The sequence below is a fragment of the Ornithodoros turicata genome, chromosome 2 (assembly GCF_037126465.1).
Source record: "Ornithodoros turicata isolate Travis chromosome 2, ASM3712646v1, whole genome shotgun sequence".
Taxonomy (NCBI): domain Eukaryota; kingdom Metazoa; phylum Arthropoda; class Arachnida; order Ixodida; family Argasidae; genus Ornithodoros; species Ornithodoros turicata.
Window position 1 is genome coordinate 53,851,910 of NC_088202.1, and position 21,521 is coordinate 53,873,430.

At 44.4% G+C, this 21,521-nt stretch overlaps 1 protein-coding gene across 4 annotated transcripts in view; it reads left to right on the plus strand.

The window, feature by feature from the left end:
• LOC135385410 (serine/threonine-protein kinase SIK3-like) overlaps positions 1–21,521 on the plus strand; it is an 83,379-nt gene that overhangs the window by 38,517 nt on the left and 23,341 nt on the right. For all 4 annotated transcript variants that reach the window (XM_064614708.1, XM_064614706.1, XM_064614710.1 and 1 more), the window contains exons 2-7: positions 16,106–16,222; positions 17,049–17,112; positions 17,230–17,391; positions 17,477–17,601; positions 20,708–20,831; positions 20,938–21,176. In XM_064614708.1, the coding sequence (XP_064470778.1) occupies positions 16,106–16,222; positions 17,049–17,112; positions 17,230–17,391; positions 17,477–17,601; positions 20,708–20,831; positions 20,938–21,176 (831 nt within the window). The remainder of the gene's footprint in view (positions 1–16,105; positions 16,223–17,048; positions 17,113–17,229; positions 17,392–17,476; positions 17,602–20,707; positions 20,832–20,937; positions 21,177–21,521) is intronic.

The following is a 21,521-nucleotide window of genomic DNA, read 5'->3' on the forward strand; positions in this document are numbered from 1 at the left end:
GTATACCCTAGAGAGCAGTGGTTCCCAAAGTGTGGTCCGCGGATCCCCGGGGATCCCCGAGAGTGTTCGTGAGGGTCCGCGACGATCGAGGACTGCCTAAAGACCGTCTTGGCGAGTGCTGGTCACGTCACCTCTGAAGGGGACGATATTGATATATGTCGATATACGATGCTAAAGAAATCAGAAATATACTACATTCTCATCTCCTGCATGACGGTGCCTTGTTTGTTTGTTTTTCCTTTTCTTTCTTCACGTCCCTTATTTATGTCAACATTTGGGGTCCGACACAACGAGAAGTTTGGGAAACGCTGCTCTAGAGTATCGAAATTATCGAACTTCTCGATCTGTCTAAAATCCGTCCTGATTAATTGCCGCGTTGCACAGTTTACGATGTTAACGTCACTATACGCCACTATACGGGCACTTCGATGTATCCCGTTATCATGTAGGTGAAATCCTTTTTAATTACGGGATCAACGCGATGAATGGCGGGAATGGAGTTCGATCCCCAGTTTTCGAATGCGTTATGCTGTATTCCACAGTATCGCGCAACCGCTGGGGAAATCCCTTATCACGTGTGTGTGTGTGGGGGGGGGGGGGGGGGCGTTGAAAGGATTCGTGCAATATGAACTTTCTGTATACAGAGAAAGTACGTAAATGAATGACTCAAGCTACACGCAGTAAAGGATCATTCCAAATATGTATGTTAAACACCTTCCCCGTGCAGTATTCCCTTAAATATGTACTTGAGTAGTGTTTTCCTATTCGAATAACAGAAAATCGATATCCTTTGGTGTGACATATGTTTTGTGTCACTGTCAACCCTGTAAAAAAAAGAATATACCTTTTTAGGCGGAATACCAGAAAAACTGCTATGAAACTCCATGAATGATGGAGGAGAAGGGGGGTAAAGGAGATACTGTGAGTACGTACTTAGGAAGTATGAGGTCCATGCTGAAGAAAATCTAGTATATGGGCAAAACATGCAGACACGACACGAATTGCTCAAACCAGCGAAATGTTTACTTAACCCAAGAAACACAAAATAAGTGCAACACCCATGTGTGAGAAATGGAGGAGGACAAACGGAAAGGGGGGAAAGAGAAAGGCGCACCCCAAACAAGGCCAAACGAAAGTAAGAATTCAAAGGCGGCGTCTAAAAGTCGGGCGAATAGCTACGGATGTGGCACTTCCCTGAGAAGACGCCTCCGTGTTACCCATTCCCTTGCAATAACCAACGTTTCCCCCTAACATTGGTTTAAAGTTTGTTGTATGTGGGCCGCTAAATTTTAATTTTTTTTTTCCTATGTTGACCTTCGATGCATTGTGAAGTTTGCCCCTATGTGTACACAAAACCGCAAGCTAAAGGAATGGAGTAGCCAACATTAAAAAAAAAAAAAAAAATTAGACACACAAATAGGCTGAATCTCCTTACGTATAAATACCCTCCCTATTATTATTAGTATAACATTTTGCTGTCTTCTAATGAATGCTGCTCAGTGGGTTCCGCGCCCTGTCGTATAGAACCATTTTGGCCGAGCGATTGTTGTCCCACAGGGGAACACTGAACGGGAACTTGAGGTTTGATAAAGCTCACAAGGTCGAGGAACGGCCAGTGAAGAGATAGGAGTGAACGCCGAACGAAGGTCTTTCACATCTCTCCGGACTGTGACCCAGACTGATAAGAATATTAGAGAATAAGTGTGTCGTATGCTGGTATCCGATAAAGACAGTGTTGCTATAGTATACCCTACGAGACGTGGAACATGAACATATAAAACTGTTCGGCGAATACCTATGTTCGCGTGAATCGGATATATTGAGACAAACATTGTTACATTTTGCGTCAAAAGCGTTTTGCGGAGTCTCGTTTCAGCAGCGCGCGCGTGCAGCGTTCGCTACAGTCCAGTATTTCAGTTAGCTGAGCGCTTTTATATCGTGACATAACTGCAGTCATGCGCTGGCCATCGTTCACTCTGCGAACAGAAAAAAACAAAACAAAAACGAAGCCACGGAAACATAGGAAGAGCCACTTTATTCCAATGATATCCTATCCCACGTGCACGGCACGTACAGCATGTCGCCACACAAATAGACTGGCTCATCTTACGTGTAAATCCACTCCCAATTATTATGACATTCTGCCCCATCATGATGTAAAATTACCGCATAGCCGTTATGGGACACTTCCGCCCGTCCTTCCGTGATCCGCTCCATTGAAGATGGTTGATCCAGGTTTTCTGTTTCCGAGAGTCCGGATGACTGCGATAGCCGCTCAAGTGATGATGTTTCGAACTACAAGTATAACGCGCCCTGGTGTTTTCTAATTGTGGCCCTTTCCTGATCCCATCTACACGCATCAGAAGTGAAGAAATTTGTAAGGGTTGTGCGGATAGTAATTTAGGAACCGGAGAGGGCACGAAACGAATAGGTTATGTGACCGATACAAACGTCGTATCTGCAGCATACGTACAACTATGCGGCTTATGTGCATTGCATGTGCATAGGGATCTTCGCATGAAGCAGAACTCCACTCTTTAGGCGTGTTTGGACTTCAGACTTGCGAGTGCAGTTTTTGAATTATTCGAATACTTTTTTTTTTACTTTCGTGTTAGCGCCGCGAAGCAACTGTGGCTATGAGCGGCGTACAGATGAGGACATATGGAGAGAGGACAGCAGGAAGGAGTGGGGGACAGGGGGGGTATTCAAATACATATATTCGGTTTGAAAGAGACAACTTGAACTTGAAATTCCAAAGCAAGACTTCGATATTCTCATCGGTTTGCGAAAACTCTCAGGAACTTCTCGTCCCTTATGCAAATAGGTGTCTGTACACGTGCACTTGATCCTGCAGATGAGGTTTTACCGCCTAGTAACAGGGGTGAAAGGATATGGATATTTCCCCCCGATTGACTGTTGTCGATGTTTTAAAATTATCTGTATTTTATCTATGTGTGCGTCACACGTTTCAGTGTAGGTCGGAAGACGTTCACAATGGCACTTCCGATAATCGCGCTGTTGCATTGAGCTGGTGACATCACGTTCCTGAGCTTGGATTTGACATCTTCCGTTATCGTATCATATCGTACGGTTTTGCTTGCGCGCTTCCGGTCTGCTAAAGCTCCTAACGATATCTTATAGAGAAACTATCGCTAAAGTCTCGATATTTTAATTCATTTTTATCGATATTCTGTTTGTTTATTTATTCATATTCAGTATTCACATAAGAGGAACATCTGCCCGCGACAGTCGTGGTGATCTAGTTTTAAAACCGGGAGTGTACATAATACGAGCGTTCCAGAGAAAGGAACAGAAAAAGCAGTCGCTACGATCCTTTCTGTCGACGGACCAGCGACGTCGGTCAAGTGGGCTGCGATAGGCTATGCGGTTGAGTAGTATGCCATAAATACCTTCGTATTTCGGTAACAGTGAACCATTTGAATTGAATTGAATTTATTCACGAGATGGGAATGTAACTTACACTGGCTATGTACAAGGGATGGCCTAAAAGCAGCAAGACTGCTGCTTGACGAGGGCACACCCCCAAGAGGATACTCGGCACAACGGCAGTAAAGTACATACACGCAATACACACGTGACGACAATACACAATATGATTCGTGCAATGTAACTTTGAGCAGAAAATATTAATTGAAAAGAAAAAGAAACCCAAGAATATACAACATGAACAACAAGTGAGTCAAGTACAAATGGAAACCATAGACTCTAAGCAGGTGAAATCAGGTGACAAACATAGATCGCAGGTCTTTCAGTGAGAAGCTCTGTATGTCTAGCCCATGCAGTGTATATTTGTTAAGAAGCGACGAGATATGATACGATACAGTTTGGTCACCATAGGTTGTACGCGATCGAGGCACTTGCCAAAGCTGGGCCTGTCGAGTTTTTTGGGTAAGATTTTGTTTTAGTTTGAACAGTGATAAGATTAACTGGTTATCATGTCTAACTGCAGTGAGGTAGGCTTTGAAAAGATGATAGTCATAGTAATGGTCTATTTTAATGATATGGAGGCTACGGAAGATGTCAGCAGTATGCGAAAGAGCTGGTACACAAGCAATATACCGTATTGCACGTTTTTGCTGTAGGAGAAGAGTAGTTAGATTTTGTTGTGTTGTCGTGCCCCATACGAGATGACAATAGTTGAAGTGAGACATGATTAGGGAATTAAATATCAATAACTTAACAGACTTAGGTAATAAGTATCTGTGCCTACTCAAGATTCCTATCGCTTTGCTTATCTTTCCCTTTAGATAGCTTACATGGGCATCCCAGGAGAGGTGTTCGGCGGTTCGACGGTTCGACGGTTTCGACGGTTTTGATCCAATGAGCACATAATTCAGTAAGCACACGCGCCCTTAGTGCCACAAATAATTCGCAAAATTGTTTTTGCGAATGGTTAGATCCAGCACTTGTTTTCCGGCAACTAATGTGTTGTCCACGGCGCGAATAATTATGTGCCCCGCACGGGCAGAAGCCCCATTGGGGTGGCTATACAGTCCCTGCAGGGATTCCCTGGCACTTGCGGGATATCCCCTCCGTCTGGCTTTCCTTGCGATTCTGGGCGGTGGCCGGTGGGTATCTACGTGGCACGTGTGATATGTAGAGTCCTGGGTTTTCGGTGTTTTTCTTTTTTTTTTTTTAGATTCGGAGACTGTTTTTCGGTGTTAATTTTTTTACAACTGAGTCAGTATCCTAAATTCAGAGGCAAAGCGACGGCTATGAAATGCTTCCAGGCAACGGCATCTGTATCACGATCACCCATGCTTGTACGGTAACTTGAGTAGAGTATTTGAGTTAGATATCTTATATACTTTTGCGAGTACCTTGGTATCTTGTAAATATTTTCGAATGTAAGTACTTAGTAACCTAATTTAAATCCTTTTTTCAATAACTTCTACCGATTTTCCGAGTCACATTGAACATACTTCGCTGTTGACACGGAGGTCGAGCGAAAGATTCTCTTTTGTCTCTGCAATGCGCTTTGTGCTGTACATATTTTAGCGTCAGATATATTCGGAACATCCACGTCCCTCTTGGAAAGGGGGGGGGGTATGTTTATTAAAAATAAAAAAATATTTAAAAAAAGGAAAGGTACAGGAAAGGAGCAGTCTAAAGCGCCTCGGGTTTGGGAGCATGCATGAGGCGATGTCTTGTCCTGAAGAGTATGCGGGGTAAAGCATTGAGCCCCCTATCAGGCAGGACAGAAGACTTGTGCCGAAAGCCGTAGCGAGCGACTGCACGTATTTCGTTGATAGCGAACTCCAGCTGTGGCGTCAAAGTATCTTGAAAGTAACGAGTTGCTTTTAAGAGCATGTAATAAGCTATCTTAAATACTTTTCGAGACTGGGTATTTAGTACTATGCCGAGTTACTTTTTGCCCGGTAACTGAAATACTTTTTGTGAGTATCTTGTACAAACCTGCGATCGCATGACGACGTGCAGAACTCGAGATCCGGATACTTCCTGGCATAGTCGCTCGCAAGGCGACTTTCACTTTCTGCTGCTACTGTTACTGTTATTTCTCATGTTACTGTTTGCGTTGCAAGAACTAGCTAGACTTTCAAAGGGACAATCTGTATATCGTCCGTGCTCCCTTGTTCTCTCTGAGAAGAAGGGGAAGCTTGATCCGCACACACAAAAAAACAAAAAAAAACAACAAAAGAATAGAAAAGAAAATCCAAATGCCGTGCTCAACCTTGTCCGTGCACCTAAACTGACATTTCCCATCGGCATGGCTGAGTGGACACAAGCGACCACTGGATGCTGGTAGCAAAGGTCGTGGCGAAGACTGAGAGGGGGTGGGTTCGAATACTATACCACCGGCTGTGCTGTCTCAGGTTTCCCTTGGATTTTCCGGCAGACATTCCAGACGAATGTCTGCACAGTTCCCCCTGAAGTCGGTCCAGGACACCTATTAACCCCCCTGTCCCCCACTCTTTCCCGCTGTCCTCTCTCCATGTGTCCACATCTGTACGCCGCTCAGAGCTATTGCTTCGCGGCGCTAACACGGAATTTAAAAAAAAAACTGCCATTTTGGGGCACGGATCTTTCCGTGCTTCTTATTTTGGGCGATAGAGATGTACAAGTCTCTCGCAACCTGCAGCTGGGACATTCCCTGCTTAGTTGGTGTTGACGAAAAAAATAATGAGAGATTGAATTCGTCACACGACAAATTCGGCTACTCCCATAAACAGACCCCCCTCCCCATAAAAAAGGGGATGAAAATAGAAAATAAAAACCCGCCGCTTTCGCGACAGCTATCGGCAAAAAGCCAAATCACCGGTTAACATAGCGCCCAATGAATCACACGGTCCTAATAGACTGACTCGAACGCACAGCTCTGAATAAATGTCGCAAGCGCTGACAAGGTAGCATCCCTCTTGTCAGGTGGCCAAGGACCCAGCACTTTTACGAGGTCAAAGTTCCATTTGTCCAGTCGGTCGCACCCTTTCCCTTGTTTCTTTAGAGCAGATTTCATGGTAACCCTTTGAGGTATGTATCTAAAACAGTGCACGAGAACGTGCTCAGTGTCCTCCACGGTTGCACAAAGTGTACAGTTCGCTGAATCAGCCTTCCCAATTTTATGGAGGAATTAGCGCCCGTACGGCACGTTCAGACGGAACCTGTGTAAGAGCGTCTGGATAGACCGAGGTAACGTGGACGGAACTCTAAATTTCAGATCCGGGTCAACTAAATGGATCAACGAGGAGTTCCCGTCGCCTTGTAGCCATTGTCTAGTCATAGTCTGTGTAAGAGACTTCAATATGTCTTGCACATGGGCTTTGGCGTACGGCACCAGGTATTTTGATGGGGACAGATGTGCTAGATCCGCTACTTCATCAGCCGCTTCATTCCCCCGTATGCCTGCGTGTCCAGGAATCCACTGAAGTATGTTGTCATGGCCAGCGTCCCTGGATTGCATGTACACTGTCAGAATTTCGTGGACTACGGCTACCATACACCCATTACGCAGGAATAATATTATTGCTTGTGGTCCAGCCTTTGAATCACTATACGACCCATTGCGCTGCAGAAGGGTATGCATGCAACCACTTATTGAAGAGCGAGTAGTATGGCGACTAGTTCTGCCGTTGTTGAGGATGATCTGTGGGATAGACGTGTCATTTTTTTCTTGTCGGAACGCGGATGGCAGCTATCTGTCAATTTTTTTTTTTTTTTTTGTTTTACAACAAAGAAAATGGGTGACTATGTGTGACCTCAAGTAATAGTTTACGTGCATGTATCTACAAGGCTGCAAAAGTGGAAGTAAACCTCGATTTATGAACCGTGAAAGGTTCTTGAAAAAAAAAAGAAAACTGTTCACAAAACAAGGCAATTCATAAATCGACGTCTTAAATGACTTGAAGAATACAGTTGATTACACAACGAAGTGTTCATAAAGCGAGGGAATTCACATATCGAACGTTTATTTAACGAGGGTTGACTGTATTTCGTAATGACCGACATAACTGATTTCACTCGATAGGTTCCTAAGAAAGCATCACCCTTCTGTATTTGCTGTCCATTGTTCGCGCTATGAATGCTTCTCGAGCTGGGGCAGGCTGTGCTGTCTGGGGTTGTTTCTGGGTTTTCCTCAGTCGCTTTCAAACGTATGTCGGCACAGTTCCCTTAGAAGTCGGCCCAGGAATCACATTCCCCAGGGCCTCAGTCGTGACGTTGCCCACCTCTGTGAGGCCGACAACGGCGAGCCCTTTCACCATTACCACCACGATCACCACCACCTAGAGCTCCACATTTCGATGTCTTCGCTTTGCCTCGTATGCGAATCTTGTGTGCCAGGTAGATGCAGTTCATTTACCCGTACTTTTTTTAACTTGCATTCGAAAGGAAGGCACGTCGTCAGCGCTTATATGTAGTAAATGGACGCGCCGTGACAAGTACCGTATCTTGCGATTGTATGATAGCATTAGAGTCACTAAATAAAGTGACTCCAGATAGCATATTGCTCAATACCGCAGTGCCGCAGTACATGACGAGGTACTTATCACATTCACAGCGCCCCTGGAGTGTACCCATTTACTTCACCTATGCGTGGACGGTGCCTTCTTTCCGATTTCAAAAGAGAATGAAAATGGGTAAACGTACTGCATCAACCTGGCATGCGAGGTTCGCATGTGTGGCAAAGCAAAGACATCGGAAAGTAGAGCTGGAGAAACTTCCATAGCGCGGACGGTCAATGCAGAAGGGTGACGCTTTCTTAGAAACCGACTGGAATCAGTTATCACGGCCTTTACAAAATACTGCTTCCACTTGCGCGGCCTCGTAAATACCTGTACATCAACTACTACTTTTGGTCACACAGAGTCTCCCATTTTCTTCGTTGTAAGACAAAACGACATCGACAGACAGCCGCCATATCCGTTTCAACATGCGGAGGAAGGCCGTGTTTTGACGCGCTCGTCGCCAATGTATACCTTTTGAAGTAGTTCGTTTCTTTTTTTTTTTTTTTTTTTTTTTCAGCAACGTAAATGTCTAACATCGGGCCATGTTCTGACAAAATATACGTATAATCAAAATGAGTCTTTTCGAAAAGCAGTCACGCGAAATCGTTTTTTTTTCTTTCTTTTTTTGAAAGATGCCCTAATTCCAGCTTGTCTCAACGTACACCTGCAAATAGCATACGCACGATAGATGTACCAAATGAAATAGCATTATATATCTGAGTAAATTAATATCGAGCATAACTACGAGCGACATCTACAGCAGAGACTGTATCACCGTGTTTTACAAATTCGAATCGTACCATGCACTTCTGTCTTTTCACTTCTAGCAAGTACGTCATCTAATCTCGTATTCATTAAGAAACTAGTAATAGTGAGAACCGTAAAAAAAGATAAATAAATAAAAAAATAACGAGAATTTTGTGTAGCAGACTGCACTTCATCACGTTACAAAAATGGTGGTATAGTCATAACATATAGAATACAGACAGGAGAGGAAGAATATACGAATACGGCAAGTCAAACAACAAACATACAGAAAAGTCTGAATAGTTTCCAGGCGTAAAAAGTCGAAGGCGGCAAGTCAGACAAGAAATATACAGAAATACAAAAAGCAAACGTTTTTTGATGTTTCTAACCGTTACTAGTTCCTTCTAATTCATCATCCGGTCGCCTGCCATTGTTTTTGTTCCCGTTGCAACTTGTAGTATTTATGCCAAGAACGGTATTGTCGGTCCATCTTTCTCTCGCTGTATCTAACTGCCAGAAGCCAACATAGTGTTAGAACCGATGTATGTAGAATTTCTTCGTCTTATATTTACTCTTGACGCAGGTTATATTCCTATTAAATGCAATAAGAATATGTTATAATTTATGAAGTTTTCCTTCAGCGCTGGAGTTGGCGCTCTTATCGGCTGAACATAAGTATAAAACAAAACTCAAAACGCCACCGATGTCGCGAAAGCACAAGGAAGCGGCAGAATGGAGTCACTCACAATATATAGGAAATGGGCTGGCTTTTTCATACTTCACTAAAACAAATCTCAAAAATTTTTCACACGGTTTTTCAGCACCCCCATCGGTCGTTGACGAAAGTCTCGGTGTCTGCCGTTCCCGCGGCATTTATTACGGAGTGGAAGAAATACCGTATATAGTTTATCTTGGGAAGCCCTGTAGTACAGAACGATGCAGGACGTGCCAGAAGAACGGTCTGCGGTTCTTAGGTAGGTTGAAGATTTTCAGGAAATAGGTTCTTTCAGTTGCTTGCGTCATCCCGGGCTCTAATAACAGAGTGACTCACCAACAAGCTGCATGCCAGCCGCTCCTTTGGCGGGGTTTATTTGCGCAACAGCCCCAGTTGGATGCTCCTTGATCCTTGTTGCAACTTTGTGTGTCCCATCATCACGGCGCCTTTCAACACGCTTGGTCATTTCTTGTTCGCGCGTCGGAGCGCGTTTGGCATTCTTCGGAACGGAACTACATAGGATAGGCTGAGCATTACCCTCGAATTCACAGATGCGATTTGACTTGAAACCGCATCTTGACCTGTGCAAGTCTGCGCCAAGACCTATCTGCGCTCAAGACGGTTTGCGTGTTTCACGAACTCTCCCACTGGCTTACTTAGTTAAGTTGCAACCTGCTATACTTTAACTGCTTCTGGGAGCGAGATTTTTTTGTACTATTTTGCTCTTAAAATTTGCTTTGCAGTATGAAAACACGACATTTCTCAGCGCCAACGCTCATAATATGTGTTACACCTGTCGCCTGGCACCAACACTTGTGCAAAGTCCCCGTAGACAGATTGATGACGCATCAGCTCATGTAAAGCCAAAACCAGACAAGATTTTGAGTATCATGTGGCTTCTCGAAGCTTCCGTACGGGAGCGTTATCCAACTCGGGTTCAAGGTAGCCCGAGCGCTGACTCGAAATTTGCAACACACGTGTCAAGTCGAGCTCACTCTTCCAAGTCAGCTGCAAGTAAAGTCGAGATCAAGTCACATCTGTGAATTCGGGGGTTATACCCCTCTCAGACGGCATGCTCGAAGGACTTCGGGGAATTTTCATTTGCAAAAAATGACCTCTGACAGCCGTGTCAGACGGCAACTCCAAGGACCTTTCTAAGAAATGACCATCAACGCGAAAGGAGGCCCCCAACGACATTTGAGGAGCAGAAAGGAGCAATCTCGACAACAGTGTATGCCATTGTACCCTCGCTACCTTCGCAGCTGAATGTAGGAAAACCTATAAAATGCGGATAATGGAGTGAAACTGTATAAACGTATTTAGATCCTATTTAGACAAGTGCATATGACTTCTGCATCTTGATTTGTGGCGCACAGACCAGCTTCAAATTTTCACAGCAGACAGGGAAAACGAAACCGAAAAAGGGAGCCGGTGAGGGCAGTCAATTGAGGTGCACTCCTTTCCCGCCAGTTTGACAGGCGCCCCCGAACAAAGGTCATTTGAGAGGCCGAAGGCCATTTCTCGCAATTGACATTTGAAATGCTGTCTGACTAGGGTATAAGTGCGTCTTTCTGCCTCGGTGAAGCAATAGCTGTTTTCGGTTGGACTCAGTACCCTGTACCCCCTAACACATGCCCCCTGCCTCAAATGTTTGACGACAACCCCCCATCCTATTCTCTCTAGTGCACCCCCTACAGAGGTGTCATTGTTATTGCACCTTGAAACAGATTTCATCAGCGATACATGATAGATAAAGCTGTTACAACGCAACTCTATGAGGATCCGCCTGCCTGCGGTTCTCGATAAAGCACTGAGTGGGCTGCACTTTGTGAACCGTGCAAGTTCCCGTATGCGATTCAGCGGAGGTGCAGCCTTTTGGATTGGACCGTTCGACCATTGGATGGGAAAAAGTGTCCGGGGAGTGCAGCACGTGTGCACGTGAATGTTGTGCATCCTTCGACATGCGTGCAACGTTCCTTGCACCCTAGGGTAGCTGTGGGATCCGCCAGTTCTTGTCGACGATGTTGTGTCACCGACCTGGTGTTATACCAGCGGTCACTTTTGCCACGATATGCCGCTTGTTGCTCCTCGCACCAATTAGCTGGACAACAGTCACTGGAAGACCATGGCAGGGAGGAGACTTCTGTGACAACCGACCAAAGCCTTACAACTTTCTATGCTGCCAACTTCCGCTGGAATCACTGCAGAAGTGAGAACACGCGCACAAAGGGAAAAAAAAAACTACAGAAGAACGGATAGAAATAATTTCTGTTGCACAATATGCACGAGTGTTGAATATGCGCTGTGCAAGAACAGTAACAGCCTGTGTCCTTCTTGAAGTTTCAAGTATGTGGGCGACTTACGTTACGGACGCGCTCGGCTTACGGCAAGCACAGACGTCTTTTGACCTGTAGGAGTTGACTTGTCCAGGCTCCCAAAGTGTACACATATTTGATCTGGATTTAACCTGTTCTAGTGGACTTGTCCCGATTCCTGAAGTCACACTTCTTTAGATATGTGAATGGATTTGACTTAAGTATACACAGACAGACGTCTTAGATATGTGGCCGGATTTGACATGTAGGAGTTCACTTGTCCCTACTCCCGAAGTATACAAAGACATGACGCGTTCCTCGCCACTACGTACTTGGCAAGTTCGCTTTTGCTCCACGTGCGCTGCGTGGGAGGCCGTTGAATGGTCAGGCGCTTGTTCACAGCCACGTCGTATGGCTCCGCCCGTCACGATGACGACAGGCGGGCCACGTGGTACGCTTCGCGGGGTGAGCGCTGAAGAGCCGCTCCCTGCCAGCCCGTGCGCCAATGATCGTCGGCGTTCGGAGCGGAAATTGAATGATACAAATACCTTCGGCGTTCGCGTTCAAAGTAAATCTTTATGTGCTCTTACAGAAAGAGGGAATCGCTGATGAGGACTTATAGCATTCACAGGGATTCCTTCGCTACCATGAATGGGGAAAGGAATAAAGAGTATTTCGAATTAGTACTGTTTGCTTTGTAAATCCTAAACAAACTTGTACACAGTTCAAGTAAGCTATGTATCGCGCCATATCGTGAAAAATGACGCGACTTGAATATCTACCTGAACCTGTTACATCCTCCACATAATATTTTCACGAAGTTTTAGAGATCGCGAATAAAACACAAGTAGCTAATGGACGATAATGTACAACAGAATGCTCTATTCTTCACGCGCTTTCGTGCAGCATGAGGGTTGGAGGCGATTGAGCCACTACAAAATGGAGCCGAGCATAGATTGGGGGGGGGATATATATATTTGGGGGAATATATATTTATTGAAAGGAAAGGAGCATAGATGGCTCAGCCACAAATCAATGTGTTCTGTTTTCCTTTTTTTTATTTTTTACTTGCACCGTAGTCGTTGGACTGTCCCTGGCATAGTGCTGTCTAGAGCGGAGCATACCCGAACTTGCGAAGCTAAGAAGCGGAACGGAACATGCCCAGCTCGTGTGGCCCAGCTCGTGTGGCTCAGTGGTTAACGTGCTGGTTATGTCGCGTCGAGACTGGAAGGTACCCGGATTCGAATCCCGGTAACTGCTGTGGTGTCTGGGGTTTTCCCTGGGTTTTTCTCGTCGGCACAGTTCCCTCAGAGGTCGGCCCAGGACGCACATTCCCCCAGGGTATCAGTCGTGACGATGCCCACCTCTGTGAGGCCGACAACAGCGAGCCCATTCACCACCGCCTGCCGTTTTTTCGAAGTTCGCTCTTTTCTCCTGGATGTTTCTCTTCCTCCCTCTCCCTCAAAAATGGATTTCGGTGCCTCTTCTTACTTTGTGCCCTTATTTTTTTTAATTCCCTGTTAGCGCCGCGAAGCAACTGTGGCTATGAGCGGCGTACAGACGTGGACAGATGGAGAGAGGACAGCAGGAACGAGTGGGGGACAGAGGGGGAGGGGGTTGGTATGCGTCCTGGGCCGACTTCAGGGGAACTGTGCCGACATTCGTCTGGAAAGTCTTCGGAAAACCCAGTGAAAACCTCAGACAGCACAGCCGGTGACAGGCCGACGTGACACAGCCGAACCCGTGTCACCTCCCTGTCACGGCGTGGAAAGCGATCATCCTAACCACTATGCCACGGGAGCTGGTGTGTGCCTGCTATGTCGTAACGAACGTGCGACAGAGGTACAAGGTATCTTGATTCACGCTGGTACCTGTGATCTTCTTTTGCGGCGCACCCCTAGAGGGCACTATTTTGGAGGGGCTGAGTAGTTTCGGTTTGCATTCGGTGTTATGTGCCAGCGATCGTGCGCCACTACTTGCCGTGCAAGTTCAGTTTTCACAAGAATGTCACGATGGTTTTTCTGAAACGTTAACCGTAAGTATCTGTTCCGGTGACCGCAACACCGTGGCCATTTGGCAACGGAAGGTAGTGAAAACTCCACGAGTCGTTTGTCACAGGGAGTTATCGCGAGCCGTCTCAAAGTACGCGCCTTATCTCGCACACAGATTATAATCACGGACGGCATATGTCCAAGGCCACGAATTGCGACAACTGCTCCTCACATATAGGTTAATTAATTTGGTGTATCTCAAGGCCACGCAGAGTGATTTTCTGGGAAATATGGATAGCAGTCGCGAGTAGTCTCTTCCATGGCCTTGAACGTGACTGCTTCCTTGATGTTGATCTCACTTTTCTATACTGTATACTAGCGGCCGGAATTAGCCAGAATTTGTGGAAGGGGTATGCACTTCTTTCAAATATGTATGTGTCAAACATACTGTAAAAGTAGAAATTTTCGCGAGGGCTTATTTTTCGCGAATTTCGCGATCGAACTTTTTTCGCGAAATTAAGGATCCGCGAAATATAGGTAGTGGGGATGAAAAAGTATAGGCACAGGAATTCGCTTTACAAAGCCCCACAAAGACAAATCGACTTACTTGACGACCTTTATTCTCACAAATTTGTTCGTATCAAACATTTCTATAATTGAAACGCCACTTCAACATTAGTAGTTTATCCGCATAGTGTATCACTTGGCATTGCAGATACCTGCTTTCACAAAACCAGCACGTATGTCATTGTTATGGGATTGGAGTTGACGGTAATCCTCTATAAGCCTGCCGGCATGTAGAAGTCATGTCGCCAGTGTCATGAACCCCGGATTCCGCGATTTCCGCTTCCACACGAATTCGCGAATTATAAAGACAGCGAAATTAACCACTTTTACAGTATTTGAGTTGTCAGTTCGTAGTGGAATACCATATGATGTGCAAGGATATTTTGTGCAGAGTAGGTTATTCAAATATTTTCCTGGGGTGCCAGTAACATTACCCCCTTCCTATTAAAGACAGTATTAATGGTCACTAGAGCTGTGGTAATGCATTTGTAAAAAAAAAGAAAAAAAAATGAATCACCTTTGCAAACTCACTTGCAAGAAAGTGGTAAGTGTAACATTGGTGGTTCAAGAATGTTGCAACACTGCTGTGTCTCTCCTACTTTGTTTTGGAGGATGCAAAGTAGTACATTCAGGCCCTGTTTGTTCGAACTCCCTTTATCCGGGTCATGCGCCATCTGGAAAAGTAACACGGTGTACAGATTTTGCTATGTTCAGTTTGCCTTTGTTTATCTTGGCTTGCGTTTCCAGACCTGGTCAAAAGTTTCGAGGAACTACAGCAGAAAATACCTATAGCAACAGCACTCACCTGTCCAGTATGGAGGTGGCAGTGGGGTTGTGTGACCCATATTTTATCAACAGCCGGACCGACTACAACCTTGAGGATTTTTAGTGTTTGTGTGTTTTATATGACATGTACTGCACTGACCAGTCCACTCGCGTCACACCAAGGGACGAAGTGACTTCATGGGGTTTTTGGCCATGCACAGTGGTTTACAGAGCACTTCGTCCTTGGGAAGGTGTTGGGCTCCGCAAGAGAGTGTCTTTACATGCTTTTGACAAAATATTGTGCAATCTCACAAGCTTTTAGGGGGGTCTCCTGCAGATTTTGGTGGGTGTTGGGGGAGTCTGGGTAAATCCCTGGCCATGGGGGCCTCGTGTCAGCTAAAGTATCCGAATAGAGATTAGCACTGTGAGCAGTGCTGCAATTTTCCGAAAACGAGAATGAGAGCACCCCCTCATGGAGGTTCACGAAAAAACAAATAGGCTTATTTGGCAACTGCTGACTTGCACATGTTTCTTTCACCGGGTTCCCTCAGTATCCAGAAGTGTTCGTTGGAAATGGCCAGTGCCTGACGAAGGTCAACTGTATTTTGGTACTTATCCCTGAGATGGTACTTTGCTCTCATTAATAAGTGAGCCTGTACACAGCCTGCCTGTATTGCATTTCTATGGGCAGCTATGTATGCTTTTAAAGTGCACAAGCTTATCTCTTACATTACAGATAACCTCACAAAGCTTTCTTTATGACTGCTTACCTTATGGTTCATTCTGGTAATCAAATTTTTTCCCACTAGCTGATGACTAGTAATGCATAATGTCTTTTTTTTTTTCTGAGTTTTTTCCCACTTGTAACTTTCTCCTATGTCCTCAATGGCAAGAAAACCAGCAGATGTTTTAAGCACACCTCTTTGTCTTGTTACTGTTTTGTTTGTTCCATGCATACTGTAAATGTATGTGGATATAAACTCATGTTGCATGCATTACTTACCTACCTACCTCACTCTGCAGGTGGCCATCAAAATCATCGACAAAACACATCTAGACGAAGAAAATCTAAAAAAGATATTCAGAGAAGTCCAGATAATGAAACTACTACATCATCCACACATCATTAGGTTATATCAAGTAAGTCACAAAGTTCCCTCAGAATTTTTTCGCGTTTCCTGCAGTGCGCTCGCACAACGCAGGATTCTTAGGTTGTGTCCCATCAAGGCTTTACCTCGAACACATAAGAGTATGCAAATACTGCCTTGAGTAAATATTTCCACTTGGTGCGAGACATATGTAAATGGATGTTAGAATTTTTGAGTTCATGCATTCTCCTACAACAAGTGCAAGCAGTGGCTGGATGCAGTGCACTTATAACATGTGAGCTCCACACATTCTGCGTTAAATGTGCTGTTATGGAGAAATCGGAAGTGCCTGGATATGCAGGCCTCTTCAAGGAGATTTTGACACATTGATATTGTTTGTTAATAATGTGATGTGTACACATGGTACTGCATGCAAGAAGGAACCTGAGTCCCCAAGTGACTAATTTAGAGGTGTGCAACACTCTCATTCATACTGGTCCTCAGGAACAGAGGCCAAGGCTTCCCACCTGTAGAACGTTGAAGAAGTGCCAGTGCAACATGGCTTGATGCATACGTGATGCTTGGAGTAGCATAGATGTTATCGGATCATATTGGACACTTCTTGTGTATAAAGTAAAGTAAATATTGATGTCCAGCACAGAAGTTCGCTGGCAGAAGAACAGTAGGTTGTCTGGACACAGGGGATCTTCATTTTCTTTCACATGTGTAGGTCATTTTACATAATCCAGCGGAGCATTGTCTGGTACATTTGTCAGTTTTGGTAGGACAACTTTGCATTCTTCAACATGTTCTTCACAGCCAACATACAGGACATGTTCCTGCGAGAATGTAATCTGAATTGTAATTTCTTCTTCAAGGTTATGGAAACTGAAAAAATGATCTACTTAGTGACAGAGTTTGCAGACAAAGGAGAAATATTTGGTACGTTACACTAATTTACTCGCTCTAAAACATGCATTGCATCTTTGTCAGTTGCATTTCTGCCATTGACAGTAGTTTGTCAGAGTTCAAAGTTTGAGTGAATGTGCATGTTTCCAGATTATTTAGTAGAAATGGGTCCCATGCCAGAAAACGTGGCGAGAGCGAAGTTCAAGCAAATAGTGAGTGCAGTGCAGTATTGTCACCAGAGGCACGTAGTGCACAGGGACCTCAAGGCAGAAAACTTGCTTCTGGACGGCGATATGAACATCAAGATAGCAGGTTTGTATTTGCATTACCATTAAATTCCTCTTTCACTTTCCCGAGCGCACCTGAGTTGACGGTTGCATTTCAACATCTCACACAGACTTTGGGTTCAGCAATCATTTTGAGCCGGGCAAAAAGCTGTCAACTTGGTGCGGGAGCCCGCCTTATGCAGCTCCAGAACTGTTTGAAGGAAAGCAATATGACGGGCCTAAGGCCGATATATGGGTAAGGCTTTCCTATGTGTATTCTGTATCAAAGTGACTACCATATTTTTCTGTGTATAACGCACATATTATACGTTGTAAAAAGTGTGCAGAGGAGACAGTGTACGTTATCTATAGAGCCTGAAGTTCTTGGGGAAATATTTTTTCTAAATTCGGGGGCAAAAATCCTGTAAATAAACATGTGCTCTAAATTCACGCGAATTCAGGCAGAAAAACTGCCAGTATGCTTAGGGTTCTTCGTTTTCGGGTTAAACCCGTTTTTGCATGGTAGTTCTCCCCCTCCCCCCCTCCCAAACAAGTTTTAAAGAATTCGGGTAAAACCCGATATCTACCCGAAATGCTTGCGGTCCTTCAACTTGTCGTTCTCGGTAAATCGTCCGAAAGGTGAATGATAATATCAGCAAAGACAGCTATTTGTGACCACCTATTTATCATCCTTTTATGATCCCCTCCTGCAGGAGTCAAAGACGAGCTTTTGTGGAACTCGGGCAATTGTTTGAATACTGCTGCCATTCACAGCCCCAGTTCCAAGCAGAAATATAAATATTATTGTTTCTCGTCCCGGTGTCACAGTAGTGGCTTATTTCATATGCCTTTAGTTTCACCCGAAAATTCCCCGGTGGCATATCAAACAGAGATCACAGCGCCCGATTTCTCCCCGAATTCTCGTGTGTAAATAGCACCCGATTTTTCCCTGCCGAATTTGAAAAATCATAAAACCCGAAGATGAAGAACCCGAAGTATGCTAAGTTCGGGGAGAAAACGGGCTCAGTTCCTCAAACATACTGTACTGGTTTGGTACAAATGGTGATGTAACTTCATTTGCCGCCAACAAATTAGTGTGCATTCCTACAGGAGTCTCAGTGAGAGCAATTTGCCGGGTAAAATTAGGGCTTCACCGTAAAGAGGCACCCTTCAATTCGGGTTGCAACTTTGGGGAAGAATCAGGTAAAACTTCAGGCTCTAGTTATCTATTAGTGTGCGTTGTACATCAGGGCTTTTCTCGAGAGAGCAGTTCCTAAGTAGACGTCATGCAACCACTAGTCTCGCGCTTTAGTCTAGTCACTTAACACTGGAGTTGTACTCCTCCGTTTCAGTGTCATGTTTGGGAAAAACAAAACTTCATCGCATAACACACTGAAGGCGAACCATTGCACAGAATAACATCGATATTATGCGTCATTTTTGGAAAGCACATACGCCATTTAGTGACCAGTTTTCAACGAATCAAAGGAGAGAACAATGTCATTCGGGATGATGGTTGACTAGGGGCGGGTTACACGTTTGCTGTGCAGATCAGCCGAATGAGGACCACTAGGTGGATCTCTCTCCACACTATCATCCTGACCGTCACGATAGCCCTATAAGTCGTCAGTATCCTGAACAGTTACAATCGCAGCATAAGGCCACGGGTAAACTGCAGCCCCATGGCCCAAAGCACCTTTTGCTGCTACATGAAGGATTGTAGCGTTCTCCACGAATATGTCCCACCTGCTTACTTAGCAGAACTCTCTCATGCTCAGTGTGTCAAATGCGCTGAGCAGGTGGTGAGTGAGCAAACGGAAAGCTGAGTGGGAGATTAGTGAGTGAGAGAGACAAGTGCCGACCTCTACTAGCCAGTCACGGTCATCATTCTGACACATCTAAATGTTCAAAATTTAAGTGCTTATGAAAACTATGAAAGCTTATGCCTTTTAGCATAAGTTTTAATTCCTTCATCCGGTACGTTTATATACTGGATGTAAGACAATTATTACAGAATAATATATTTATTGATCAACAAAAATTTAGGAGGAGTTTGTTAACATTCAATGAGACAAGGTTATTCTTCAAAAAATTTGCTTTGCAATCAGTTCACACATCCCTTACTACACAGATACCTTATGTGCCTTTGTGAGTGCCATGATTGTCCTTCGCTAGTCCCACTTGGTTCTTAACCCACTTTGCTCCCCACGCAGTGTATATACAGTGAGATGCTCATCTTATTTTCAGCCAATAGTCATGTGCCTTTCAGTGTTACACCATTATACGAAGGTATTAAAGTAATTCAACATAAAAAAACAAGACGGCTGAGAGCATCTATTTAATGTGCAAGAAAACTGGAGTTTTATGAAGTAGACTGCACTTCTTCAGGTTTGAAGCAGTGGTCCAAACAAGAAAATATATTGCAGACACGTCACACGGCAAAGAGAGCGGGGGACAGAAAAAAGAGAGAAATGGCAATTGGTTGGGAGAGCCAGAACAGACACACACGCACACAGGAGTTTAGGAAAACTAAAGAAAACTAAACACACTGACAGTCCAAGATATGAATGCCCGTGATGGCAAGAAATAGCTTTCATGCACACAGCAGAAAAGCACTTAACACGACAACTTGACATTGCTCTTCATATGTTTTGCGTATTAAAGTAACACCAATATCTCTTCGCTTTTCGGTGTCAGTTGAGCTACCAGCAGGTTAATTGCATTTGTTAATCTTGAATTTGTAAGCGACGAAATTGGCATGTTGTCGCTGCATGGTTAAACTTCATTACTGTACTACGTATTTACATGCACTAATAATGCAAGCACATTGCTAGCTCAGGCATACGAAGTACCAGGTTGCATCACTAGATCATTGCAGTGCAACAGGAGAACGGATATTTTTATTGCTTGATCTCTCTTTTGAGAGAAGTGTCCCAGTAATATCCACACAAGCCTATTCAGTGCATTGCAAATGGCTGTGGCAGGCATATCTCGAAACTATCTTTGCACAAGGTGGTATCACAGCACGTGCAGTTTATACAGCCTGTCTCAGTCTAGTAACTAAACTCCACTCTAAAAACAAAACTTCACCGCATAACACACTGAAGGCGAACCATTTCTGCTCATTCTTGGGAATGCACATTATACATTGTAAAATGCAGTACCTTTTGCAAGACTGAGGCTTTAATCTCTCAAGAATAATCTACTTGCTGCATGATCTGTTAATGCCCACATCTTTATCGCTATCCCCAATGAGGGTTGCAACCTGTATTTATCCTTGCACGTGTTTCTCTCTTAGCACCTGGAAATGTGTCATAGGCATTTGAAAATTTTTGCCTATAGTACGGTCCTTATCTTTCCAGAGTATGGGTGTTGTATTATACGTCCTTGTGTGTGGAGCTCTTCCATTTGATGGGAAAACATTACAAAGCCTTCGAGCAAATGTTCTTTCAGGGAGGTTCAGGGTACCTTACTTCATGACAACAGGTGAGAATGATCAACTGGTATTTTTTCTGGCTTCTCATGAAGGGTTTTGAAGTGTACCTCACATTGTATTTGCATACTCACATTGTTTATGCAATAATTCCTGCAGAGTGCGAGCAGCTGATTCGTCAGATGCTAGTGGTGGATCCAGAGAAGCGGTTTAGTATCCGTCAGATAGTGCACCACAAGTGGATGCAAGCGAACTCCACCAGCAACGATACGTGTCTCTGTGACAGCTGTGATAATTCTCCTGAGGCAACTCCGCTGGAAGAATCTGAGGCATTGGACAATATCGTGCTCCAACATATGCTACAGCTACCCCAGCTAACAGCAGAACAAATTGAACAAGTGGGTAGGATTTGCAATATACAGTCAACCCTCGATTGACGAATTTCTTCACTCCTGAGAAGTTTTTTCCCTCGCTTTATGAGCCCTCAGTTTCATAACAGAAAATGCATATTTCGGAAACTAATCTCGAAGACCGCACCCTTTTTTACCTCAGTTGTATGAATGGGGTAAGTACAGTCGAATAGAGGTCAACAAAGCATAAGCCTAGAGCATCATGTGTCCCATCCTAAATGCTTAGGTGTTACCTTTAATGACCAGTTACTCTGGGATCATCATCACCTAGTGTATGTCCAAAACAAACTGTCCTAAAAATTTTAGGTATCACTGCTGGATATAGATTTATGT